Raw genomic sequence first — 20,805 nt, 5'->3', positions numbered from 1 at the left:
GCACATAATTATCTGTACAAGGTACAGTTGTAATCATCAATAGGGCCGAGCCATGTTTAAAATTCACCATTTGACCCTACTTTACAAGACTTTGTTTTGTGAACCTCCTCCCTTTGAAGGGGGAACACCATGATGTTAGCTCACTCAATTTCAAGAACATTGATGGTGTTCCGTACTTCCTGATAAAACAAGCATTGGCATAGCCAATAGGTCTCGCCTTTGGGCCCTTGTAAGTGTTTAGGTATGCAGTGCAACATCCTCGGTGCAACATCATCAAGTGTTGCATGGCTAAGCACTTATAAGGGCCCAGAGACGAGACCCATTGGCTGTGCCAATGCTTGCTTTAAATTCTTCCTCTCTGCCCCCCCCCAGGATGAGACTCACCCCCTCCGCCTCCTGGGGGTTCATGTCTGCCCTGCGGGTCCTTCGGTCCGCTCCTCTCGGCTCGTTTCGTACAAGGACCCCGAGCACCGGGAGTTCCAGGGAGACTTCCGGGAGGAAAGTGTGAGTGAGTCCCCTGGCCTCGCCGGAGGGGCTGCAGGAGGGATGGGGGGCAACACTGCTCCTACTGCGCATGCGTACGAATGGTATCCGAGGCTTCTAATACGCATGTGCAGATCTCACCAAACTATTTTACTACGCATGCGCAGAACTTGAAACGGCTCTAACCTGCATGCGCTAAACTCACAACTTCTCCTGCAAGGGGAAGTACAAGTTGTGTCACTATAGCGCAGGCGCTGATGAATACACAGCTCGCGGGCTCTAGTCGATCACTGAAGCCTGAGCGGACGGACTTCAATGCGAGCCGAACGATGTGCGCATGCGGTAACTAAGCGGGGACCCTGGAACGAGCATGCGCAGTCAGTAAGTTAGAAGGACCTGGCGCGCGACACACACGGAGGATGTGCGACAGGGGAGGCGCGCGGGTAGCCGGCGCATGCGCTGAAGCGTCACTGCAGGGCAGGGTGGGGGCAAGGAAGAGAGACCCAAAAGCAGAACTGAGGTGAGGAGTCCAAGGGGCGAGGAGAGCAGGAGGTGATGAGTGCAAGGGTTGAGGAGAGCAGGAGATGAGGAGTGCAAGGGGTGAGGCGAGCAGGAGGTGAGGCGAGCAAAGGGTGAGGAGAGTAGGAGGTGAGGAGTGCAAGGGGTGAGGAGAGCAGGAGGTGAAGAGAGCAGGAGGTGAGGAGTGCAAGGGGTGAGGAGAGCAGGAGGTGAGGAGGGCAAGGGGCGAGGAGAGCAGGAGGCGAGGAGAGCAAGGGGCGAGGAGTGCAAGGGGCGAGGAGTGCAAGGGGCGAGGAGTGCAAGGGGCGAGGAGTGCAAGGGGCGAGGAGTGCAAGGGGCGAGGAGTGCAAGGGGCGAGGAGTGCTAGGGGCGAGGAGTGCTAGGGGCGAGGAGTGCTAGGGGCGAGGAGTGCTAGGGGCGAGGAGTGCTAGGGGCGAGGAGTGCTAGGGGCGAGGAGTGCTAGGGGCGAGGAGTGCTAGGGGCGAGGCCCAGGCGTGTATATGGGAGAAGTCCAAGGGGTGAGTCCCAGACCGCAAGCAGAGGCTCTATGTGTGAGTGAGTGGCTGTATGAGCAAATGAGTGGCTATGTGAGTGGCTGAATGGCAGAGTGAGTGGCTGTGTAAGCGCCTGTATGGGTGTGTCAGTGGCTCTGTATATGGGTGTTTGGTTAACTGAGTGGGTGTGTGAGTGGCGGTATTGGAGAGTGAGTATCTGTGAATGGCTGGATTGGGGAGTGAGGGATGAGTGCTTGTAGGGATGAGTGAATGGGTATATAAATGGTTGTAAGAGCGTGTGAGTGGGTGTGTATATAGGTCTATTGAGATGCTGTACGGGTGAGTGGCTGAGCAATTGTATGAGTAAGTGGTTATATGAGTAGCTGAATGAGTTATGTGAGTGGTTTTGTAAGTGGCTGCATGGGTGAGTGAATTGGTACGTGAGTGATTGCATGGATGAGTGAGTGGGTGTGTGAGAAGTTGTATTGATATGTGAACAGGTATGTAAATGGTTCTGTGGGTGTGTGAGTGAGTGTATGAGAGATAATGGGGGTGTGAGTGGTTCTGTGAATGATGTAATCAGTGATGTCACTGACCATGTCATGAATGATGTGATATGTGAGGTCATAAGCAGTGGATTGCAAGGGCGCAAGTTATAGTTATCTCAGGTAATGATAACTGCTTAATTTCTATCCTTTAGTATGAGTGATATCAGAGTCTAACTATAATTTCCCTATATCCTTTGGTTTTTGCAGTGCATTTTTATGGTTTTGTAATGTTAATTCCAAATTAACACCCCTTTAGCCTTTATTTTTAGTGCATTTCAAAGGTTTTTTTAAATTTCATTTCCTATTTGTAACCTGTAACCTTTGAGAGTTTGTGGGTAAGTGGCTTTATAGGTCAGTGAGGGGGTGTGTGAGTGGCTGTATGTGCCTGTGAGTGGCTGTATGGATGCCTGAAGGAGTAGCTTTGTGAGTTGTTGCGTTAATGTATGAGTGGGTAAGAGTGTGTCTGAGTGGATTTGCAAGTACCACAATGAGTATGTAAGTCAGTCTGTAAGTGAGTGTCTGAATGAGTCTGTGGGTAGGTCTGGAAGTGGGTGCATGAGTCCCCGAGTAGCTGTGTGAGTCTCTGAGTGGGTCTGGGAGTCTCTGAGTAGGTGTGTGAGTGGCTGTGAGAGAGTATGAGTGGTTCTGTAAGTCGGTGCATAAGTGGCTGAATGGGTCTGTGAGTGAGTGACATCCCTGCGTGGGTCTGTGAGTGGCTGTGAGAGTGTCTGAATGGGTCTGTGAGTGGCTGTGAGAGTGTCTGAATGGGTCTGTGAGTGGGTGCATGAGTGTCTGAGTGGGTGTATATGCCTGCATGGGTGTGTGAGTGGGTGTATATGCCTGCGTGGGTCTGTGAGTGTCTGAGTGGGTGCATGAGAGCCTGAGTGGGTCTATGAGTGCATGTGACAGTGTCTGAGTGGGTCTGTGGGTGACTGAGCGGGTGTATCAGTTTGAGTGGGCCTGTCAGTGGGTGTGTGATTGCCTGATGTGTGAGTGGGTGTCTAAGTGTATGTGGGGGTTGTCAGTAGCTGTGTCAGTGACTGAGCCACACGAGAACCGCACCTACCCCTTTACCCAGCAAGAAACCACAGTTTTAGACAAAATATCTAGTGGAGTTTTTCTTTTGGTTAATTAGTAACTACTACCACCTTGGGGGAGATGTTCAGTGCATATTCTACACTACGTCTTTGTAATGGATGATGTGGAAATGCCTTTAGTGACTTTGGGTGAATTTCGGCAATTTGATTGTTCTTTCTGCGCCACTATTCATAAATCTGTGATAACATGTATCCGAGACTCCACCAAACAAGGGTACTTCCTTAGTTATATGAAGTAAGTGCTTCCTTGGTGGAAATGACCTCATATTTCTCGACATGAAGAACACATCATTAAAATCAGTGGGAAACGCGCTGGGAGGCCTTTTGATAAGCTGTACATAATCCTTGCAAAAGGCAGGAATATCTTTGTGTACTACTAAGTTGGGTGGTGAGGCCCGCCCAATTTTTAGAAGGGGAGGGTGCCGCGCAGCTCCCTCCCCAGGCTGATTTCAGCCCCTGGGGCCCCATCCCCTGGGGCCAGGCCTTTAAATGCTGGGTGCCCTGGAGCCCACCAAGGGAGCCCAGTCAGCACCTTAGTGGACTGCAGAGGGAACCTGGATGCCCCTGCTGTCCAAGCTGGTTCCCCACCTCCAGTAGGAGCCAGCATTGATCTCACAGACAGGGAGTTGCTAAATTTGCAGTTCCCTCTGTCTGAGAGCAATCGTTTCATCTATTTCCCTGCTCATTTCACAGCAGGCAGGGAAACAGAAGAAAACTATGCTCCCAGCAAGCTGCAGCAGTTTTATGGGTCCCGCTTGCCGGGAGCGAAGTTAGTGTTTGCTCTGACTTTGTGGGAGCTGTCAGTGATTTCTCCCAATTAATCACAAATCCAGCGAATTCATCATATATTTTATAGACATGGGTCAGTGATTGTTCAGTACCGGTCGGGTAAAGTAGAACCTCGTACGCATGTAACAATATCTTTCTTCCCATCCCGATTCTCCAGTCCAACCCCAGATCTGAGCATCGCAAAGCGTTCTATCGCCAATGCTAACAGTATCGGTGAAAGAGGGAAACCCTTCTTCATTCCCCTTCCATTATGGAATTCCCTGGTGAGGCAACCATTGACTTTTATTCTAGCGTGGTGTCTCTGATGCAGCAGTTTTATCCTTTTTATTGTAGCGAGGTCCGAACCCCATTCTTTGAAGAAGTAGAAGGGCCACTCCACCAAATTAAATGCCTTACTGGCGTCCAGGGACACAATAGCCCAGGGCGTCACCCCTGCTCCTGATTGCATTATGTTATTATGGAGGTGCTGTAAGATCAGTTTTGTCGAGCAACATGGCATAAAGCTTGTCTGATATGCGTGAACCAGATCTGACACCACTGTACGGAGTCTATTAGCCAGCTCTTTTGCAAGGATTTTGGTGTCGATGTTTAGTAATGAAATTGGCCTATAGGAATCACACCTATGTTCAGGTTTCCCAGCCTTGGGTAGGAGTACAATTGTCGCTGTGCGCAAATCAGCCGGAAATGACCCTACAAGGGGATCCTCTTGATATATTAGGACCATTGGTTTAACCAACCTTCTAGCCATTTTACGGAAGAATTCTACGGGCAGCCCACTCATGCCTGGGGCCTTCCCTGCCTGCATCTGAGATAATGCCTCCCAATCTACCCCTCACTATCTTTCCCATCTCTAGTAGCAGCTCCCGCACATGCATGGACTCTCTTTCCCTGCTACCTATCCAAGCCAGCAACTTAACCAACAAAGAGGGGTGGGGTCGCACATACTCACACACCGGCGGAAGTTGCCCCTAAGGACTCTGGTCATTGTAGTAGAGTGTTCGCGATGCATCATCTTTCGATCTTGCTGTCTTTGCCATCCCTGGACACGTGTTTCGGGTTTTCAACCCTCGTCAGCAGGGATAGGCAGTGTTCTGGGGTCGCCGATGGCTGCCAATATCTGCCAGGTATAGCACCACTCCGGCGCGTAGGTGCGGGATCCCAGGCTCGTCAGCCCGCTGCTCAAGGGAGCTTTAAATTACAAGGAGGGGTGGGGTCGCACACTACTCACACACCGGCGGAAGTTGCCCCTAAGGACTCTGGTCATTGTAGTAGAGTGTTCGCGATGCATCATCTTTCGATCTTGCTGTCTTCGCTGTCTTCGCCATCCCTGGACACGTGTTTCAGGTTTTCAACCCTCGTCAGCAGGGATAGGCAGTGTTCTGGGGTCGCCGATGGCTGCCAATATCTGCCAGGTATAGTACCACTCCGGCGCGTAGGTGCGGGATCCCAGGCTCGTCAGCCCGCTGCTCAAGGGAGCTTTAAATTACAAGGAGGGGTGGGGTCGCACACTACTCACACACCGGCGGAAGTTGCCCCTAAGGACTCTGGTCATTGTAGTAGAGTGTTCGCGATGCATCATCTTTCGATCTTGCTGTCTTCGCTGTCTTCGCCATCCCTGGACACGTGTTTCAGGTTTTCAACCCTCGTCAGCAGGGATAGGCAGTGTTCTGGGGTCGCCGATGGCTGCCAATATCTGCCAGGTATAGTACCACTTCGGCGCGTAGGTGCGGGATCCCAGGCTCGTCAGCCCGCTGCTCAAGGGAGCTTTAAATTACAAGGAGGGGTGGGGTCGCACACTACTCACACACCGGCGGAAGTTGCCCCTAAGGACTCTGGTCATTGTAGTAGAGTGTTCGCGATGCATCATCTTTCGATCTTGCTGTCTTCGCCATCCCTGGACACGTGTTTCGGGTTTTCAACCCTCGTCAGCAGGGATAGGCAGTGTTCTGGGGTCGCCGATGGCTGCCAATATCTGCCAGGTATAGTACCACTCCGGCGCGTAGGTGCGGGATCCCAGGCTCGTCAGCCCGCTGCTCAAGGGAGCTTTAAATTACAAGGAGGGGTGGGGTCGCACACTACTCACACACCGGCAGAAGTTGCCCCTAAGGACTCTGGTCATTGTAGTAGAGTGTTCGCGATGCATCATCTTTCGATCTTGCTGTCTTCGCTATCCCTGGACACGTGTTTCGGGTTTTCAACCCTCGTCAGCAGGGATAGGCAGTGTTCTGGGGTCGCCGATGGCTGCCAATATCTGCCAGGTATAGTACCACTCCGGCGCGTAGGTGCGGGATCCCAGGCTCGTCAGCTCGTTGCTCAAGGGAGCTTTAAATTACAAGGAGGGGTGGGGTCCCACACTACTCACACACCGGCGGAAGTTGCCCCTAAGGACTCTGGTCATTGTAGTAGAGTGTTCGTGATGCATCATCTTTCGATCTTGCTGTCTTCGCTGTCTTCGCCATCCCTGGACACGTGTTTCGGGTTTTCAACCCTCGTCAGCAGGGATAGGCAGTGTTCTGGGGTCGCCGATGGCTGCCAATATCTGCCAGGTATAGTACCACTCCGGCGCGTAGGTGCGGGATCCCAGGCTCGTCAGCCCGCTGCTCAAGGGAGCTTTAAATTACAAGGAGGGGTGGGGTCGCACACTACTCACACACCGGCGGAAGTTGCCCCTAAGGACTCTGGTCATTGTAGTAGAGTGTTCGCGATGCATCATCTTTCGAACTTGCTGTCTTCGCCATCCCTGGACACGTGTTTCGGGTTTTCAACCCTCGTCAGCAGGGATAGGCAGCGAAGATAGCAAGATCGAAAGATGATGCATCGCGAACACTCTACTACAATGACCAGAGTCCTTAGGGGCAACTTCCGCCGGTGTGTGAGTAGTGTGCGACCCCACGCCCTTTTTGTAGCAACTTAACCAACCTTGTCACAGCTTCATAAATGCGCTTCAGCTTGGGTAGAAAGGACGTCTTCACCTCACGCCCCCTCCCGGTACTCTGTGTGTTTGCACGCCATATTCTCTCATTGGGATGTGACGGAATGAGCCGTGTGTTCCCTCTCTAATGCCTCTATTTATTATTTTAGTGTCTCTAAATGTTTAAGTCATTTCCTCGTCACTCACTTCTCCTGCTATTAGTACATTTATTTTATTTATAAAGTTTTTTATAGCGCAAACAAGATCCCGAAGGATATCAGTGCGCTTTACAAAAAATATTGGCAGGAAGAACATAAAAGCAATGATATAGAGTAAAAATACAACAACAAAAAAACAAGGAATAATTACAAGGCAAATAAGACAGGATGAGTAATACAATAAACAGGCTACGCAGGAAGACACACTATGCAGTAAGGAAGAACAGCATCAAATGTTTGTACAATGAATGTAGGATCACTAGCTTCGAGCAGGAGAAACCTAGCCCAATTATGGTAAAAATGAATTAATTAGGACTCTTTTGGTTTCCAGTTTAAAAGCAGCCGTTAAGGAGATTCTGCAAATTTCCGGTGGAGAGAGATTCATATTTTTGAGGCCGCGCCGGAGAAGGCTCGTTGTCAGGAATCGAACCAGGAGGCTGCAGGAGCCTATAATTGTGGGTGCCATCACTACTTCTGGCAGGGAAAGACACTATCTATCTTGGACTGAGCTTTTTCATTTGCGCTCCACTAAGATGGCTGTAAGTGCTGAGGTCAGCGCTTCAGCCTTCCTGCCTTGAGCACGAGACCCTGAGCACCACTCTAGGCAAGCGCTCTCTCGCAGCTGCTTGCCCTTCACCGTAGCCGCTGGACAAGTTGGAAGGGTATGCTCCGACGTGAGTCCCTTGCTCACTTTGCCACTGGATTCAAGCAAGCCTGGCTGAAGATGGCTGTAATGCCAGAAATCAGTCCTAAGAAGCTTGTTTCCGGTCCAGGGAAGGCATGGCTTGGCAGTTCGGGGTGGACTGTTCCCATGAGGCACAGGGTCAGACTGATTTGCATATGGCCATGTTTGAACTGGGGTGGCAGAGTGGGCTAAAGAACGGTGATGGATTAAACCCAGATCTGTTGACTGGGTGTGAGTGTTTGATTGGTTCAGATGCTCCGTCCATCGCCACCCCCTTTTGTACCGCTTTGTTCGCCATAAGTTGGCAGGGTATGATCAGACGTGAGTCCCTTGCTCACTTTGCCACTGGATTCATTCAAGCCTGGCTTTAGACGGCTGTAATGCCAGAAACCGGTCGTAGGAAGCTTGTTTCCGGTCCAGGAAAGGCATGGCTTGGCAGTTCGGGCTGGACTCTTCCCATGAGGCACAGTGTCAGACTGATTTGCATATGGCAATGTCTGAACAGGGGTGGCAGAGTGGGCTAAAGAACGGTGATGGATTAAACCCAGATCTGTTGACTGGGTGTGAGTGTTTGAATTGTTCAGATGCTCCGTCCATCATCACCCCCTTTTGTACCGCTGGAGAAGGAGCAGCTTCTGCGTCACCTTCATTTTAGTGTTAGTGTAGATAAGAAGATTTTTCGTATCGTTTACGGCTGTAGTTTAGAATAATCTGCGCTTTGGATAGAAAAATATACTTCAGAATCCAGAGACTAATGTCAGTGACTCCGTTCTCATTCTCGGAGCATCCTGACTTCATGAGAATGAATTTCCAGACCTGCAAGTGCTAGTTAAATTAAATGTTAAAAGCGAGCCTCACTGAATATTTTACTCACCAGAAAGTTTTGAGTCAGCCCAAGCTCTCTGAAGTTCTTGGCTTCTGTAAAAAGACGAAAAGAAAAGAGTTTAGTTTTCAGTTGTTTGTAACGAAATCTAGTTTTGCATTCAAATATGCTTACCAAGTATTCTGGTGCTAATCCAGCATATTACATTTCCTGTAAAAGAATAGAAAGAAGGTTTAGTTTCCAAAATGGTTTAGGTCTTGCTAAAGAATTGCTTAGGTGTTATATAAACAGTCAAGTTAGCTTCTGTTAATTTACATTTCGCATAGAACAAGACAACAACAACGTGGCTGAGTCCAGTTAAAAGGGTATCAACAATAAGTACAGAGAAAAATACACCGCTATTTATTTAGAAATGCCTAATACTGGATGAATGATATTGTATTTTAAAGGTGTTAAATAAAATAAACTCATCCTTAACACTATAGAAGAGAGGCATAGCCCAGTCTATAGAAGGGTACATAAGTCTAGGAACAGGAAGTTCATAAATAGAATGTCTAAAGGATTGTAAGGCCTGAGTAATTTGTTTATTTATGTTACAGTGTCCATATACTGAAACACAAGAAGAAAACTAGAAGTAGCGGTTCAGAGAAGGCACCCAAGATAGAAGAGGAGGCTGTCTCTTCTTTATCCCATCCCCCTTGAAAGTTTCTTCATTCTTCCTGGAAAAAACTCTTTAGGAGTGTGGAGGTAAACTCGGGACGAATTGGGAAAAGTCATCATTCTGCTCCTGTGAAGTACCAGGGAAACTTCAAGTAAGACTCTTGACACTCGGTGACAAGTCCTCTTTTTGATAAGGATGAGTGGTTTCAGGAGGAAAGCATTGGCGCTTCTTGAGGCGCTACCACCACATGATAATTCAAGCTTTTGAGCGAGGTATCTGGGAGTATTGAGATGCAGAGCTTTGTGCACCAGAACGGCAATCTTTCACTGAATTCTAGCTTCGTAGGGCAACCATTTAAGAGATTTTAGGACTGGGCATATGTAGCCATGTCAAGTGCCTGAACCATCTATTTGTTGGCCAATCTCCAAGTAAACATTCTCCAACCCTGGGGTTCCTTATCCTGCTGGTGGTCAGGGTGACCTGCAAGAGTGTTCAGAAATCCATTGCGTCTCCAAGAACAAACCCTGGTATCTCTAGGGGTCAGAATATAGTCTAGATGAGAGGACATGGCCTGTGGGTATAAGTAGAAGAAGAAGCCCTTTTATTGTCCGTTAAGGGTCTTCCATACATCCTTCAGTCCTAGTGCCGGTGTGAAGCCCTCCGATTTCCCAACTGTGGCCTCTCCTTCTGGTTTGGTACTCCTTCTATCCAAATGTGTGTCATGCACTAGGTTGAAATATTCCCCCCACAATATTAAAGGGCTGTGGAAATACAGCCAGGCACAGTTCCACCTTTTGTAGTGTTTGCGATTGAAGGACTGGCAGAGAGTATACATTAAGAAGAATCATTGTTCCCCTCCCATTTTCCTATTATAGCCGTATAGCAGTTCACAACCTATGACCAGGTACGAAGGTCATGGAACATCAATGACTTTCTAATTGGGAGTGCTACCCCCTTGAGCCCGATGTATGTTGCCCATAGGATGCAACCCAATATTGATCCCTTCCAAGATTGTTGTGTTGTGAGTCCATCAGATGAGTCTCTTGGAGGTATCAGCCCTATACCTGTTTAAGGCCCTAGTCACCAGGCTTCTCTTCACCTTATGGCAGACGCTGTTGGCATTCCATGAGTCTAGAATTTCATTGTGTGTCTGAGCCATAACAATCCTGCCTATGTGGGGATGTCTTTGCCCTATCGGGGGGTACCTTCTCCACTGTATGTCTGATGTGGTGTCCATGTGCATGTGTCGGTTGTAACAATCCCCCTAAACACCCCCTACCTTACTGTGCTGTGTTCTAGAACTTTACCACCTCCCCAATTCATGGTATGTATGTGCCCTTAACCCAGTAAACACAAAAAAGCAAGAGGAAACTTTATGCAGTACTCGTGTGAGAGCGGACCCTGCATGCACTTCAGCAATTACAAAGAAAAACACGTGTTACCCACTGGCCCTCCCCCAGTCCTTTGCAGTCCCGTAGCACAAGTATCAATTATACCAGGCTTGAGGCATGAGTCCACATGAGTGTGGCTCAATGGTTAGAGCGGCAGACCCTGATGCAGCGATCTGGCCCGGGACCAGGGTTCAATTCCCAGCCTCGGCGGGTCTTGGGCTCAAAATTCCACGGACCAGATAATTCTCGCCTCGGTGCCTATTCCAATCATGGAGTCCCACTCTGCAACTCTGGGCAATAGCTTGCTTAATCTCCACAACGGCCCCCACAACGCTAAGGATGCCTGGCCTCCACCTTGGGGGTGCCCAGGAGTGGACGCCTCACAGGGAAAGCCAGGATGGGTTCCACAGCGGTATTCGTACAAGCGCCTTGAGACCCTTGCGGGTGAGTAGTGCGCTATACAAGTATCAATTGACATTGTCAATTGACACATCTAGTGGCGCCCAGCCCCCGGGCATGCAGAACCCGTGCTCGTACTGATAGTCCACTTATATTAGCAATATTTCAGTTTTAGGCAATGTGGTCCAAAGTCATCGGGGTAATCACCGGTAGGTGCTCTCCCTCTCTCCCTTTATCGGATCCTGTTAAATCTGTGTCCCCTCCCCCGGTGCTATAGTTCTCTATTTATCAATATCAAGGATGTCACTATAGGCGTTAATTTGTTTCAGCGCCTTTTCTTGTTCCACTTTCATCTGCACATTCGTCGGGGAAGATCTGCTGCCTGCATCTATTCTTTTCTAGGACTTCCGCTGCTGCCACTCAGTTTAGTTCTCCGGGGAGGTCTCCTGAACAGACCACACCCCCTGTTGTTCCAACCAGCGCCACGCCTTCTGCGCAGATAGCAAAAATTGTGCCTTATCTTTGTGTACCACTCAGTTTCACTGGAAAGATAAGGGTGTATGTGAGACCTAGCTGGCGCAGTATTTTCTTAATGGGCATAAATGCCCCACTTTGTCTTTGGATCAAGAACATATAATCTGGATATATTTTGACTTCCTGTCCTTCAATTATCCATGTACCTTGCTAATGGGATATTTGGAGGATATTGCCACGATCTCTGTAGTTCATTAACCAAGCAATTATCGGTCAGGGTTTACCCCGGAGCCGGAACCCTTGCTGGAATCCGGTGTCCTCTCTCTACTGAGAAAAAAACATGAAGGCCATTCCTGCAGTACTATCTTTTCTTGCCAGTCCTCCATGAAGAGCTCAGTGTTCTGCCCCTCTGCCTTTTCAGGGATTTCTAGTAGTCTGACATGCCTTCTAGATCTCCCTCCGGCATCTTCCAGGCGATCAGTAAGGACAGTCACCGCTTTCTCCAACTGTGTGAGTTCCTGTACTGCTGGGTGTGTCGTGTCGAGCTTATTTTCCGCCTCTTAGACCCTTTCCGCTAGTTTGTTGTGATCAGCCCTCAATATGCCTACTTCGCGACTGCTGCTATTTGCGCTTTCAGCTTTGTGTCTTTGATGGACACCAATATCACTGCGGTATGCTTCGCTTGAAGACCTCATCGCCCCACCAGCAGGTCGCCAAGAGGTGGTGTTAAAAGGGGCCTGGCCTTGGACCACCTCTCTGCAATCCAGCTGTGTGGCGCTTACTGAAGGTACCTGGTGGGCTAGTTGGCCCCCAGGGACCCTCAGTATTCAAGGGGACTTCATTCCCCAACTTAGAACGCACCAGAGGGCACGTTTGCAGAGTCATGCAGGTAGGGGGCGGGGCCTCTGGCGAGTTGCCGGTTACTTTTTTCTTTTTTTCTTATTTTATGGACAGGCAGTGAATGAGGTGCATTTTGATGCTCAGTGTTGAAACAGGCAACATGTGCGGTGAGCTGGAAGCGCTTTAAACGATGTGGAGAGATATGGCAGATATTTAGCCCATTTATCAAGAGGCGCATACATGATGAAAATGCAAGGATAAGGGTGTGAACAGGAGGGTCCCAAGATGCAACAGCCAGGTATCACACGGTGACATTGCACAATACCTGCCTTCTGTGCCCTGTGTTGAGGGGGCGACTGTCATAAGCATATAGTGAAAGTCTGGAGGTGTGGCACAGAGGAAAGAGTGGCAGCCGGCGAGATGGAGGTGTGGTACAGACCCCCCAAATCGCACACCACCACATTGGCCAAATAGACATTGGGACACCTAAGATGGCGAAAAGCAAATCTCTGAAATGCCCTTGGCAGTAAATGAGAAGTGGGCAAAAATTGAAGACTTGGCTTTTTTGCTCCTCCCATGGAGGAATGTAGTGGTCGGGTTCCACCTAGTTGGATGCCCGCGTGTGGGGTTGCTGGGGTGGCTGTTAGGGCTCTGTTTGTCCTAGCGCGGGGACTCTCCGGTTGGAGTAACCATTGCGCTTTACAAGCTCACTAATAATAATAATAATAACTACACGCACAGCTATGTACACAATGTGTTGATGCCCTTTTGAAGGCGAAAGATCAGCTGCACAAAGAGAACCAATTTCTGGCATAATCAAATATTTAACTTTATCATGGATAAACCTCCATAATGGAGACTGTTTTATTTTTTCATATCTCTCTAAATCTCTGTCCTTCTCTTTCTCTATTTCTATACCTTGAGCATTGGTAACCTTGAATATAACTATTGTTTCAGATTAAAGCAGCAAAGATGCATCTGGCACAATTGAAAGGAAATAGGAGGAGTGGACACAACCTGGAACCAAAGCTCAGCAGTGGGAAGACCATATGGAGCAGGTGAAGAGTGTTAAGGAGAAGAAAGGTTCAGCCATGGCTTGTGGGGACACCATGTACCCTGTGGATGGGGAGCACTCTTCTGCCAGCAAATGCGACCACTCTGTGGACAAGGTAAAGAGTATCAAAGAGGAGAAACCATCAGCCGGGGATTTCAATCCCCTCATGAATGCTGTGAGGAGCCACAAAGAGACAGAATCCTCAGGAGACCGTGATGTCATCTTGGACAAAGTGGAGATTGAAGTGGAAGATGCTCAGCACCCCATAGCCCGGGATGAACCAACTAATGAAAAATCCAAGACCTCCACTGAGCCTCTGAAGATGGAGGTTGAGGAGTCACCGTCTTCCCAGCTTCAGCAAGTTTCAAGCCACAGTGTGAAAGTTGAAGAAGACCAGGAGCAATCTCCTAGGGATTGTGGAGACATCATGGATATTGCAGATGATAGTACACAGCAGGACCCTTCTGCTAGGGATTGTGAAAACTCTATGGACCAGCTGAAAAGTTTTAAAGAAGAGAAACCTTCAACAATGGATTTTAATGTCATCATGGATCCTGCGAAGGGCAGCAATGAGGAGGAGCATTCTGCCCGATATTGGGATGGCAAAGTGAAGGTTGAAGTGGAGGATCCCACATCTGTCTCAGGCACTCCGCACTCCATGGGCTGGCTTGGGGCTGAAGAGAGGGCTGGGGCAGCTGATGAGCCAAGAAAGGACTTCACTGAATTGTATTACCAGGTTTACCAGGTTTCGAATCTCTCTGTGAATATCGAACAAGGCAGGGAGCACTTTCCTGAGGATTATCACCAACCATCACTTTATATAAATACTGGAAGTCAGGAAGAAATCACGAATAAAACACCACAGGACTTAATCAGACAGATGACGTTTAGACCTGATGAGGATGAACAATTGCCCAGTGATCCTCAGCACTGTGCAGAAGGATGGTGGCTTGAAAGCTCAGTCGCAGGTAAGCGAAACAGGCTCTAATTCTGTCATGATTCTAAGCCTAGTTCTCACCTGTTTATCAAAGGACCTCTCTGATATTGTACGATACACACGAGGTGTAGGTTTACAAGCACCACCTCCCCTTTGCAAATGGCAGAGAAGGTTCATCTAAATAATATATTAGTGTCTGTGAGCCTTAGCCAGGCATTGACCTAAAACAGAAATTAAGTGCCAGGTGCTGAGAAGCTGTCTTAACATGCCAGGTGTGGATCTGGTGAACAGCCAGCATGTGCCAAGTATTAATTCCATGCTGTGCTTCCAACCTAAATTGGTTGCATACCCATGGCCACACATTTGTTCCTTATGAATAGGACTCTCACAAAATTTTCTTTCATTCTTAATTAATTTCAAAAAAAGATTTATTTTTATTTGAATTTTCTTTCTTTCGTTGAAATTCTTTTCATTTCAATACGAATGGTTCTTAGGTTAATCTCTTTTTAGTCATGGCCCTTTAGGCTCCTAACTATTTGTTATATTTTGTAATAAGGCTTGTTTACATGCCTTATTACAAAATATAACAAATAGTCAATTATGAGTTAACAATGGCATATCAAATGTTACAATGTGTGAAAACACATGTGTATTATGATCTCTTGACAGCAATGCTCCCTGATGAAGGGCTGCCTAGCCCGAAATGCATCGGAGCCTAAAGGGCCATGACTCCACCCAATCTGCGGGTTTTAGTGCCATATTCACTCTTAGGCCCAGTGATAATATTATCAATTTTACTCTCGGATTTTTAACTCACAGAAATGTTTTAATACTTGCTATGACAGTTATTGTGAATATTTAATAATGACTTAAAATTGCGCATGCTTATTTATTAATTGCTTAGTGCGCCATGTAACATTGTAAGTATGTGATTTTATGACTTCACTGTCTTATAAAGCTTTTTGGATTGGGATTAGGCATAAGCACGGTTGTCTTTACAACTATACAAAAAACAGGATTCAACAATTACAAGGCAGACACATATAGAAATGTTCTTGACGGGGGGCACATACGCTGGACAAACAAACAATAAGTGTGCCAGGGGCTAGTATGTTTGTGGATATTTGTATCTGGTTTGCAGCTGGAGTGCAGCGGTTTGATTCGAGAATCTAAAGCAGTAGTTACCTAAGGCTAGTATATTTGGGGTTATCTGTGTCCGGTTTGCAGATGGTGTGCATCATTTTGGGTTGAGTCTAAAGTAGTAGTCACATAAGGCTAGTATGTTTATGGTTATCTGTTCCTAGTTTGCTGCTAGAATTTAGCTTTCTGAGTTGTCTAAATTAGTAGTCACTTAAGGTGAGTATGTTTGTAGTTATCTGTCCTGGTTTACAGCTGGCGGGCAGCGTTCTGAGCTAAGAATCTAAAGCAGTAGTTACTTAAGGCGAGTATTTTTGTGGTTATCTCTTCCCAGTTTGCAGCTGGTGTGTGCAGCGTTTGGCAAACATTTGGATCTCATCTGCGCAGTTTGGCATCCCTTGGCAGTTCCTTCAGAAGGGGCCTAACACCAGGGCCGAACTGGCCATAGCGGGCACCGGGCAATCCCCCGGTGCACCGCACAGGTGAGGGCCAGTTTTGGGCCCCTGGGGGCCGTTTTTTCTGCATTGCTGAAAAATCGGCCCTGTACCAAAATCGGCCGAAAACCAGTCCAGTACAGCACTTTTTATGGAATCCGTTTACAATGTCTTTTTGAGGCCAGTTCTCACTACAGACCCTCCGGATGTCTTTTCTCTGAGAAATCAGGATGTTGTCCAGTGACTATACATGAAGCATGTGAATTTGCGCTGAAGGCCTATCTGATCAGTCAGTTTCTCCTGCTTTTCTCTCTCTCTGTCTCTGTCTCTGTCTCTCTCTCTCTCTCTCTCTCTCTCATAAACATCATACTATACGTTATGTGCCTTATACTCCTTTGTTCACTAGATTCAGGGCATAGCAGCAGGGCATGCTATGTGCGCCCTGCATCTCTATGGATTAAATACAGGACATGGCTGCAATGTACTATGTACTTTCTGCCCTTGTGTACATCATTCACAGGGCATTGCCGTGTTCCTTGGGTCCCACATACAGGAAATAGCCATAGGCATATAAATGTGGCTTACGCATATAGATGCATTGATCTTTCACATTTTGTGTTGTCATGTCCCTTTTTTAACCACATGGCTGCTGGCAGTTTTCCCGTCCTGTGCTGGAAATTGCCATTTTGCTGTTTCCATGACGAGCTCAGCTCGTCATCAGCACACGACACCCGTGGGTGATGACGAGCTGAGCTCGTCATCAGCATCGAAAGGGTTAAATAATCCTAGATATTACGAGCAGAAACATAGTTTTAGATTTCCTTATTTGCAAGGATTCTAACATTTCTATGTATGCTGTTCATTGCATATTCTTGTTCCTTTGCTTGTTATGCATTTTGAAATACTGGTTTTCAGTTTGACTTGTTAACTGTGCTAAACGGAGAAAAATACATTCGCTTAGAACCGCAAAAGAATGTGTGCAGCATAAGATAAAACATCTATTGGTTTACACATTACTTGTATTACTATCTAAAGGCACGCAGTAATACATAGATTTCTGCTTCTTTTGACAGAGAATGGAATGCTTAACAAAACCAGGATCCCGGGTGTGCACCAGACGGTCTATGACGTTATTAGTCCACATCAGTGCACAGAATGCGAAAAATGCTTTGATCCAAGTTTAGTCCGGTGTACACATCAAATGAACCACACGCAGAAGAATGGCTACACAAGCACAGAGAGCGGTCACAGCGTCCAGTGGGCCTCATTATTGGTTGAGCATCATGAATCCCTTGCAAAGAAGAGCCAATTCCAGTGTTTGAGGTGTGACAAAATATTTCTTCACCACTCAGGTTTGAAACGGCATCAGAGGATTCACACATGCACAGAGTGTGGGATGCATTTTAGGCAGACATTAGACCTGAGGGAACATCAGAGATCACACACGGGGGAGATACTTCCTCCAATGGAGAGACCCTACAAGTGTGCAGAGTGCCAGAAAACCTTTACTCGTAGCAAAGGACTGTTGAAGCATAAAATGATACACAATGGAACAAAACCTTACTATTGCATGGAATGTGGAAAATCTTTTAGACAGTCATCGTCTCTGATGGATCATCAGAGAACCCACACCGGGGAGAAACCGTACCAGTGTATGCTCTGCAGTAAAAGCTTTGCGAACAGCTCAAGTCTGAGCAAGCATGAGTTGGTCCACATTAGAGAAAAGTCCTACGAATGTAAAGACTGTGGCCTCCACTTTAATCAGACATCACAGCTGAGGCTACATCAGAGAACACACATGGCAGAGAACCATTACCAATGTACAGGGTGCGAGAAACGCTTTTCCTGTAAGTCACTATTGGACAGGCATAAGTTGACCCACACTGGGGAGAAGCCCTATGACTGCAAAGACTGTGGTAAATCCTTCAGGCGTATGTCACAACTCCTCGAGCATCATAGAGTACACACAGGGGAAAGACCATACCAATGTATGGTGTGTGAAACATGCTTCAGTTCTTCTTCAGCTCTAGGCAGGCACAAAATTATCCATTCTAGTGGGAAACCCCATGTGTGCTCTGAATGTGGAAAGCATTTTCGTGAGTTGTCAAAATTGAGACGACATCAGAAATCCCACACAGGGGAGCGCCCATACCATTGTACAGAGTGTGAGAAAAGATTTGCTCGGAGATCGGATCTGCTCACTCATGAGAGGGTCCATACTGGTGAGAAGCCATTCCAGTGTCTGGAATGTAGTAAGCACTTCAGCCACAGGTCTTTCCTGAGACAGCACGAGAAATACCACACTGGGGAGAAACCATACAAGTGTACTGAGTGTGAAAAGCGTTTCCTTGACCGTTCCCATCTTAAAAGGCATCAGAGAACCCACACAGGGGAGAGACCATACCAGTGTATGGAGTGTGAGAAAAAATTCACTCACAAGTCTGTTCTGTTAAACCATCAGATGATTCATACAGGGGAGAAACCCTACAAATGCTCAGACTGTGGCAAGCATTTTAGGCGAATGTCACACCTTAGGGACCATAATAGAGTTCACACAGGAGAGAAAATGTTCCAGTGCAAGAAATGTGAGAAGTGTTTCAGCCAAAGAAAAAGTTTGCGAACTCATGAGAAGACCCACACCTATACATCTTTATTACGTATTGTGAACGTCAAAAATGGTTCTTAATATGCACTGGCAAGCTCTGTCCACTATTTCAATAACCAGTCCTGCTTTCTGAAATCCTAAGGGTATCTATCTGCAGTATCCTAAACCCATGAGAGAAACCGCAACCCAGCGGTGAATGCTATACAGATGAAAAGGAGCTTTTTAAAAGAATGCACATAATACTGCCTAGAATCCAAACCGACAGATGCATTCAATTGAGCATATTTTGTCCAAAGGAACATTATTCTTATTGATTCTTTCATTTTTTGTTTTTTTAAATGATCTTGAGAATGTTATGAGTTTACTTGTGTTTTTATGATTGTGGATACCTTTTGATGTATAAAGTAGAAAAGTGTAAATCTGTATATCCATTGTTTTTACTATTTACAAAATAGAATAATGAAAAAAAGAATTAAATAAAAAAAATGTCTCAAGATGAGCACAGATCTATATGTATTTGTTTCTCTCTCCTTTTTTTGCCTTAAGGACTGCTTTTGTTTAAGTTGATACTAAGAATGTTGTTATATGTTTTCAGGTCGCGACTATTATGTTCTGCAAGGAATAAATAGACGAGAGTATTGTGGACAAAGCAAGCTCTGAAACCAGGGGATTTAGGACAGTTCGTGTGGCTTACTGAAGCGGAAAGCGCGTCCACATCAAAGTCATCAGCCTCCCTCCCACAGGCATCTGAAGCTTCCCCCAGCGTGCGCTTGGCCTCAGGCTGTTTCACTCTCACGGCCGCGAGGCCGTGCTTCAAAGGGATCTGCTCCCCCGCCCCCTGCTTCAAACTTTAAAGGAATGCTCTCCCCCGCCCCCCACAGCAATGCCAAGAGCTTGTCATCCGATGCCTCTGCCACCCTCCTCTCTTTTCAGTGTTTCCTGCATTGTTCGCCCATATTTGCTCCTATGATTTTGGTTCACCCTTTTCTCTGCCATCCTCCTGTCCCTTCAACATCACTCTCTGTTTCTCACTTTTCCCTTAATGAACCTTAGCTCTCTCACTCTCCTGTCCTCTGCCCCTCCCAACCCTTCTCCCCCTGTCTTCTCTTTCTGTCTCTTCCCCCCAGGCTGTCATATACACACACTCTCGATCAGAGGCTCACACAAGCAGTCTCGTTCTCACTCGCCTCTCTCGGTGGTGCTTTTGTGCAGTGTTTGCACTCTCTCACTCCCTGATCGCCACCACTTTCGCTTGCTCCCACCCACTCCACCTCTGCCCTTCGCCGACTATTTCGCTCCCTTTCCTGCCTTCCTCTCCCTTTCTCTGACTCTCCGCGTTCTGGTGTGTTTCTTTGTCTGACTCCTTCCTCCCTGTCTGACTTTCTCTCTCTCTCCCCCGTATCTGCTTCTCTCCTCCATTGCCCTCACCCCATCTCCCTTTCCGTCCTTTCTCTCATTCCCTCCCTTCATCCCTCTGCGTGCTCTGTCTCTTTATCTCCCCCTTTTTTTGTTTTTTTCTCTCTCTTTGCCGCTCTCTCTTTCTCGTTATTTCTGCCCCTTCCACCTCGTTCTCCTTCATACACCGTCTCCGCCCCTTTCACAAATTTTTTGCTGCTTTCCTTCCCTCAAATATTCAGGATTGTGCAAGCTCCGGTGTTAGCAGCTCTTCTGTGCTTCTCTGTCCATGTGCAAGTCTAGTCTTACTTCTATTTTTGTGAAGTGTCCCAGTATTTGGTTCGAAATATCCGGTCACCTTATGCTCACAGATTTTGTTTCACCCTTTTCTCTGCCATCCTCCTGTCCCTTCAACATCACTCTCTGTTTCTCACTTTACACTTAATGAACCCTAGCTCTCTCACTCGCCTGTCCTCTGCCCCTCCCAACCCTTCTCCCCCTGTCTTCTCTTTCTGTCTCTTCCCCCAGGCTGTCATGTACACACACTCTCGATCAGAGGCTCACACAAGCAGTCTCGTGCTCACTCGCCTCTCTCGGTGGCGCTTTTGTGCAGTGTTTGCACTGTCTCACTCCCTGATCGCCATCACTCCAGCTTGCTCCCCCCCACCCCCCTCTGCCCTTCACTGACTATCTCGCTCTCTTTCCTGCCTGACTCCTTCCTCCCTGTCTGACTTTCTCACTCTCTCTCTCCGTATCTGCCGCTCTCCTCCAATGCCCTCACCCCATTTCCCTTTCTGTCCTCGCCCCATCTCCCTTTCCGTCCTTTCTCTCATTCCCTCCCTTCATCCCTCTGCGTGCTCTGTCTCTTTAGCTCCCCCTTTTTTTTTTGTTTCTCTCTCTTTGCCGCTCTC

At 47.5% G+C, this 20,805-nt stretch overlaps 2 protein-coding genes across 5 annotated transcripts in view; one reads left to right on the top strand and one right to left on the bottom strand.

The window, feature by feature from the left end:
• Nucleotides 1-582, bottom strand: part of LOC147678858 (uncharacterized) — a 121,333-nt gene extending 120,751 nt beyond the window's left edge. Inside the window, exon 1 of the mRNA XM_086946291.1 lies at nucleotides 385-582. Coding sequence (XP_086802417.1) covers nucleotides 385-576 — 192 coding nt within the window. The 5' untranslated portion in view covers nucleotides 577-582. The remainder of the gene's footprint in view (nucleotides 1-384) is intronic.
• Nucleotides 583-699: 117 nt separating this feature from the next.
• Nucleotides 700-19,007, top strand: LOC147678857 (uncharacterized). Of its 4 annotated transcripts, XM_086946287.1 has the most exons (4): nucleotides 907-1,003; nucleotides 9,167-9,379; nucleotides 13,290-14,354; nucleotides 16,968-19,007. In XM_086946287.1, exons 3-4 carry the CDS (start codon nucleotides 13,382-13,384, stop codon nucleotides 18,578-18,580), a joined length of 2,586 nt encoding a protein of 861 aa, XP_086802413.1. In that variant the 5' UTR covers nucleotides 907-1,003; nucleotides 9,167-9,379; nucleotides 13,290-13,381; the 3' UTR covers nucleotides 18,581-19,007. The 4 variants fall into 4 exon arrangements, with proteins under 4 accessions (XP_086802416.1, XP_086802414.1, XP_086802413.1 ...); XM_086946290.1 differs by lacking the exons at nucleotides 907-1,003; nucleotides 9,167-9,379 and adding an exon at nucleotides 700-864; XM_086946288.1 differs by lacking the exon at nucleotides 9,167-9,379 and having other exon boundaries at nucleotides 905-1,003.
• Nucleotides 19,008-20,805: the final 1,798 nt, after the last annotated feature.

The sequence above is a fragment of the Lissotriton vulgaris genome, chromosome 12 (assembly GCF_964263255.1).
Source record: "Lissotriton vulgaris chromosome 12, aLisVul1.2, whole genome shotgun sequence".
Lineage (NCBI taxonomy): Eukaryota > Metazoa > Chordata > Amphibia > Caudata > Salamandridae > Lissotriton > Lissotriton vulgaris.
The sequence above is the reverse complement of the archived record's forward strand: the minus strand, read 5'-3'. Positions and strand labels throughout refer to the sequence as shown.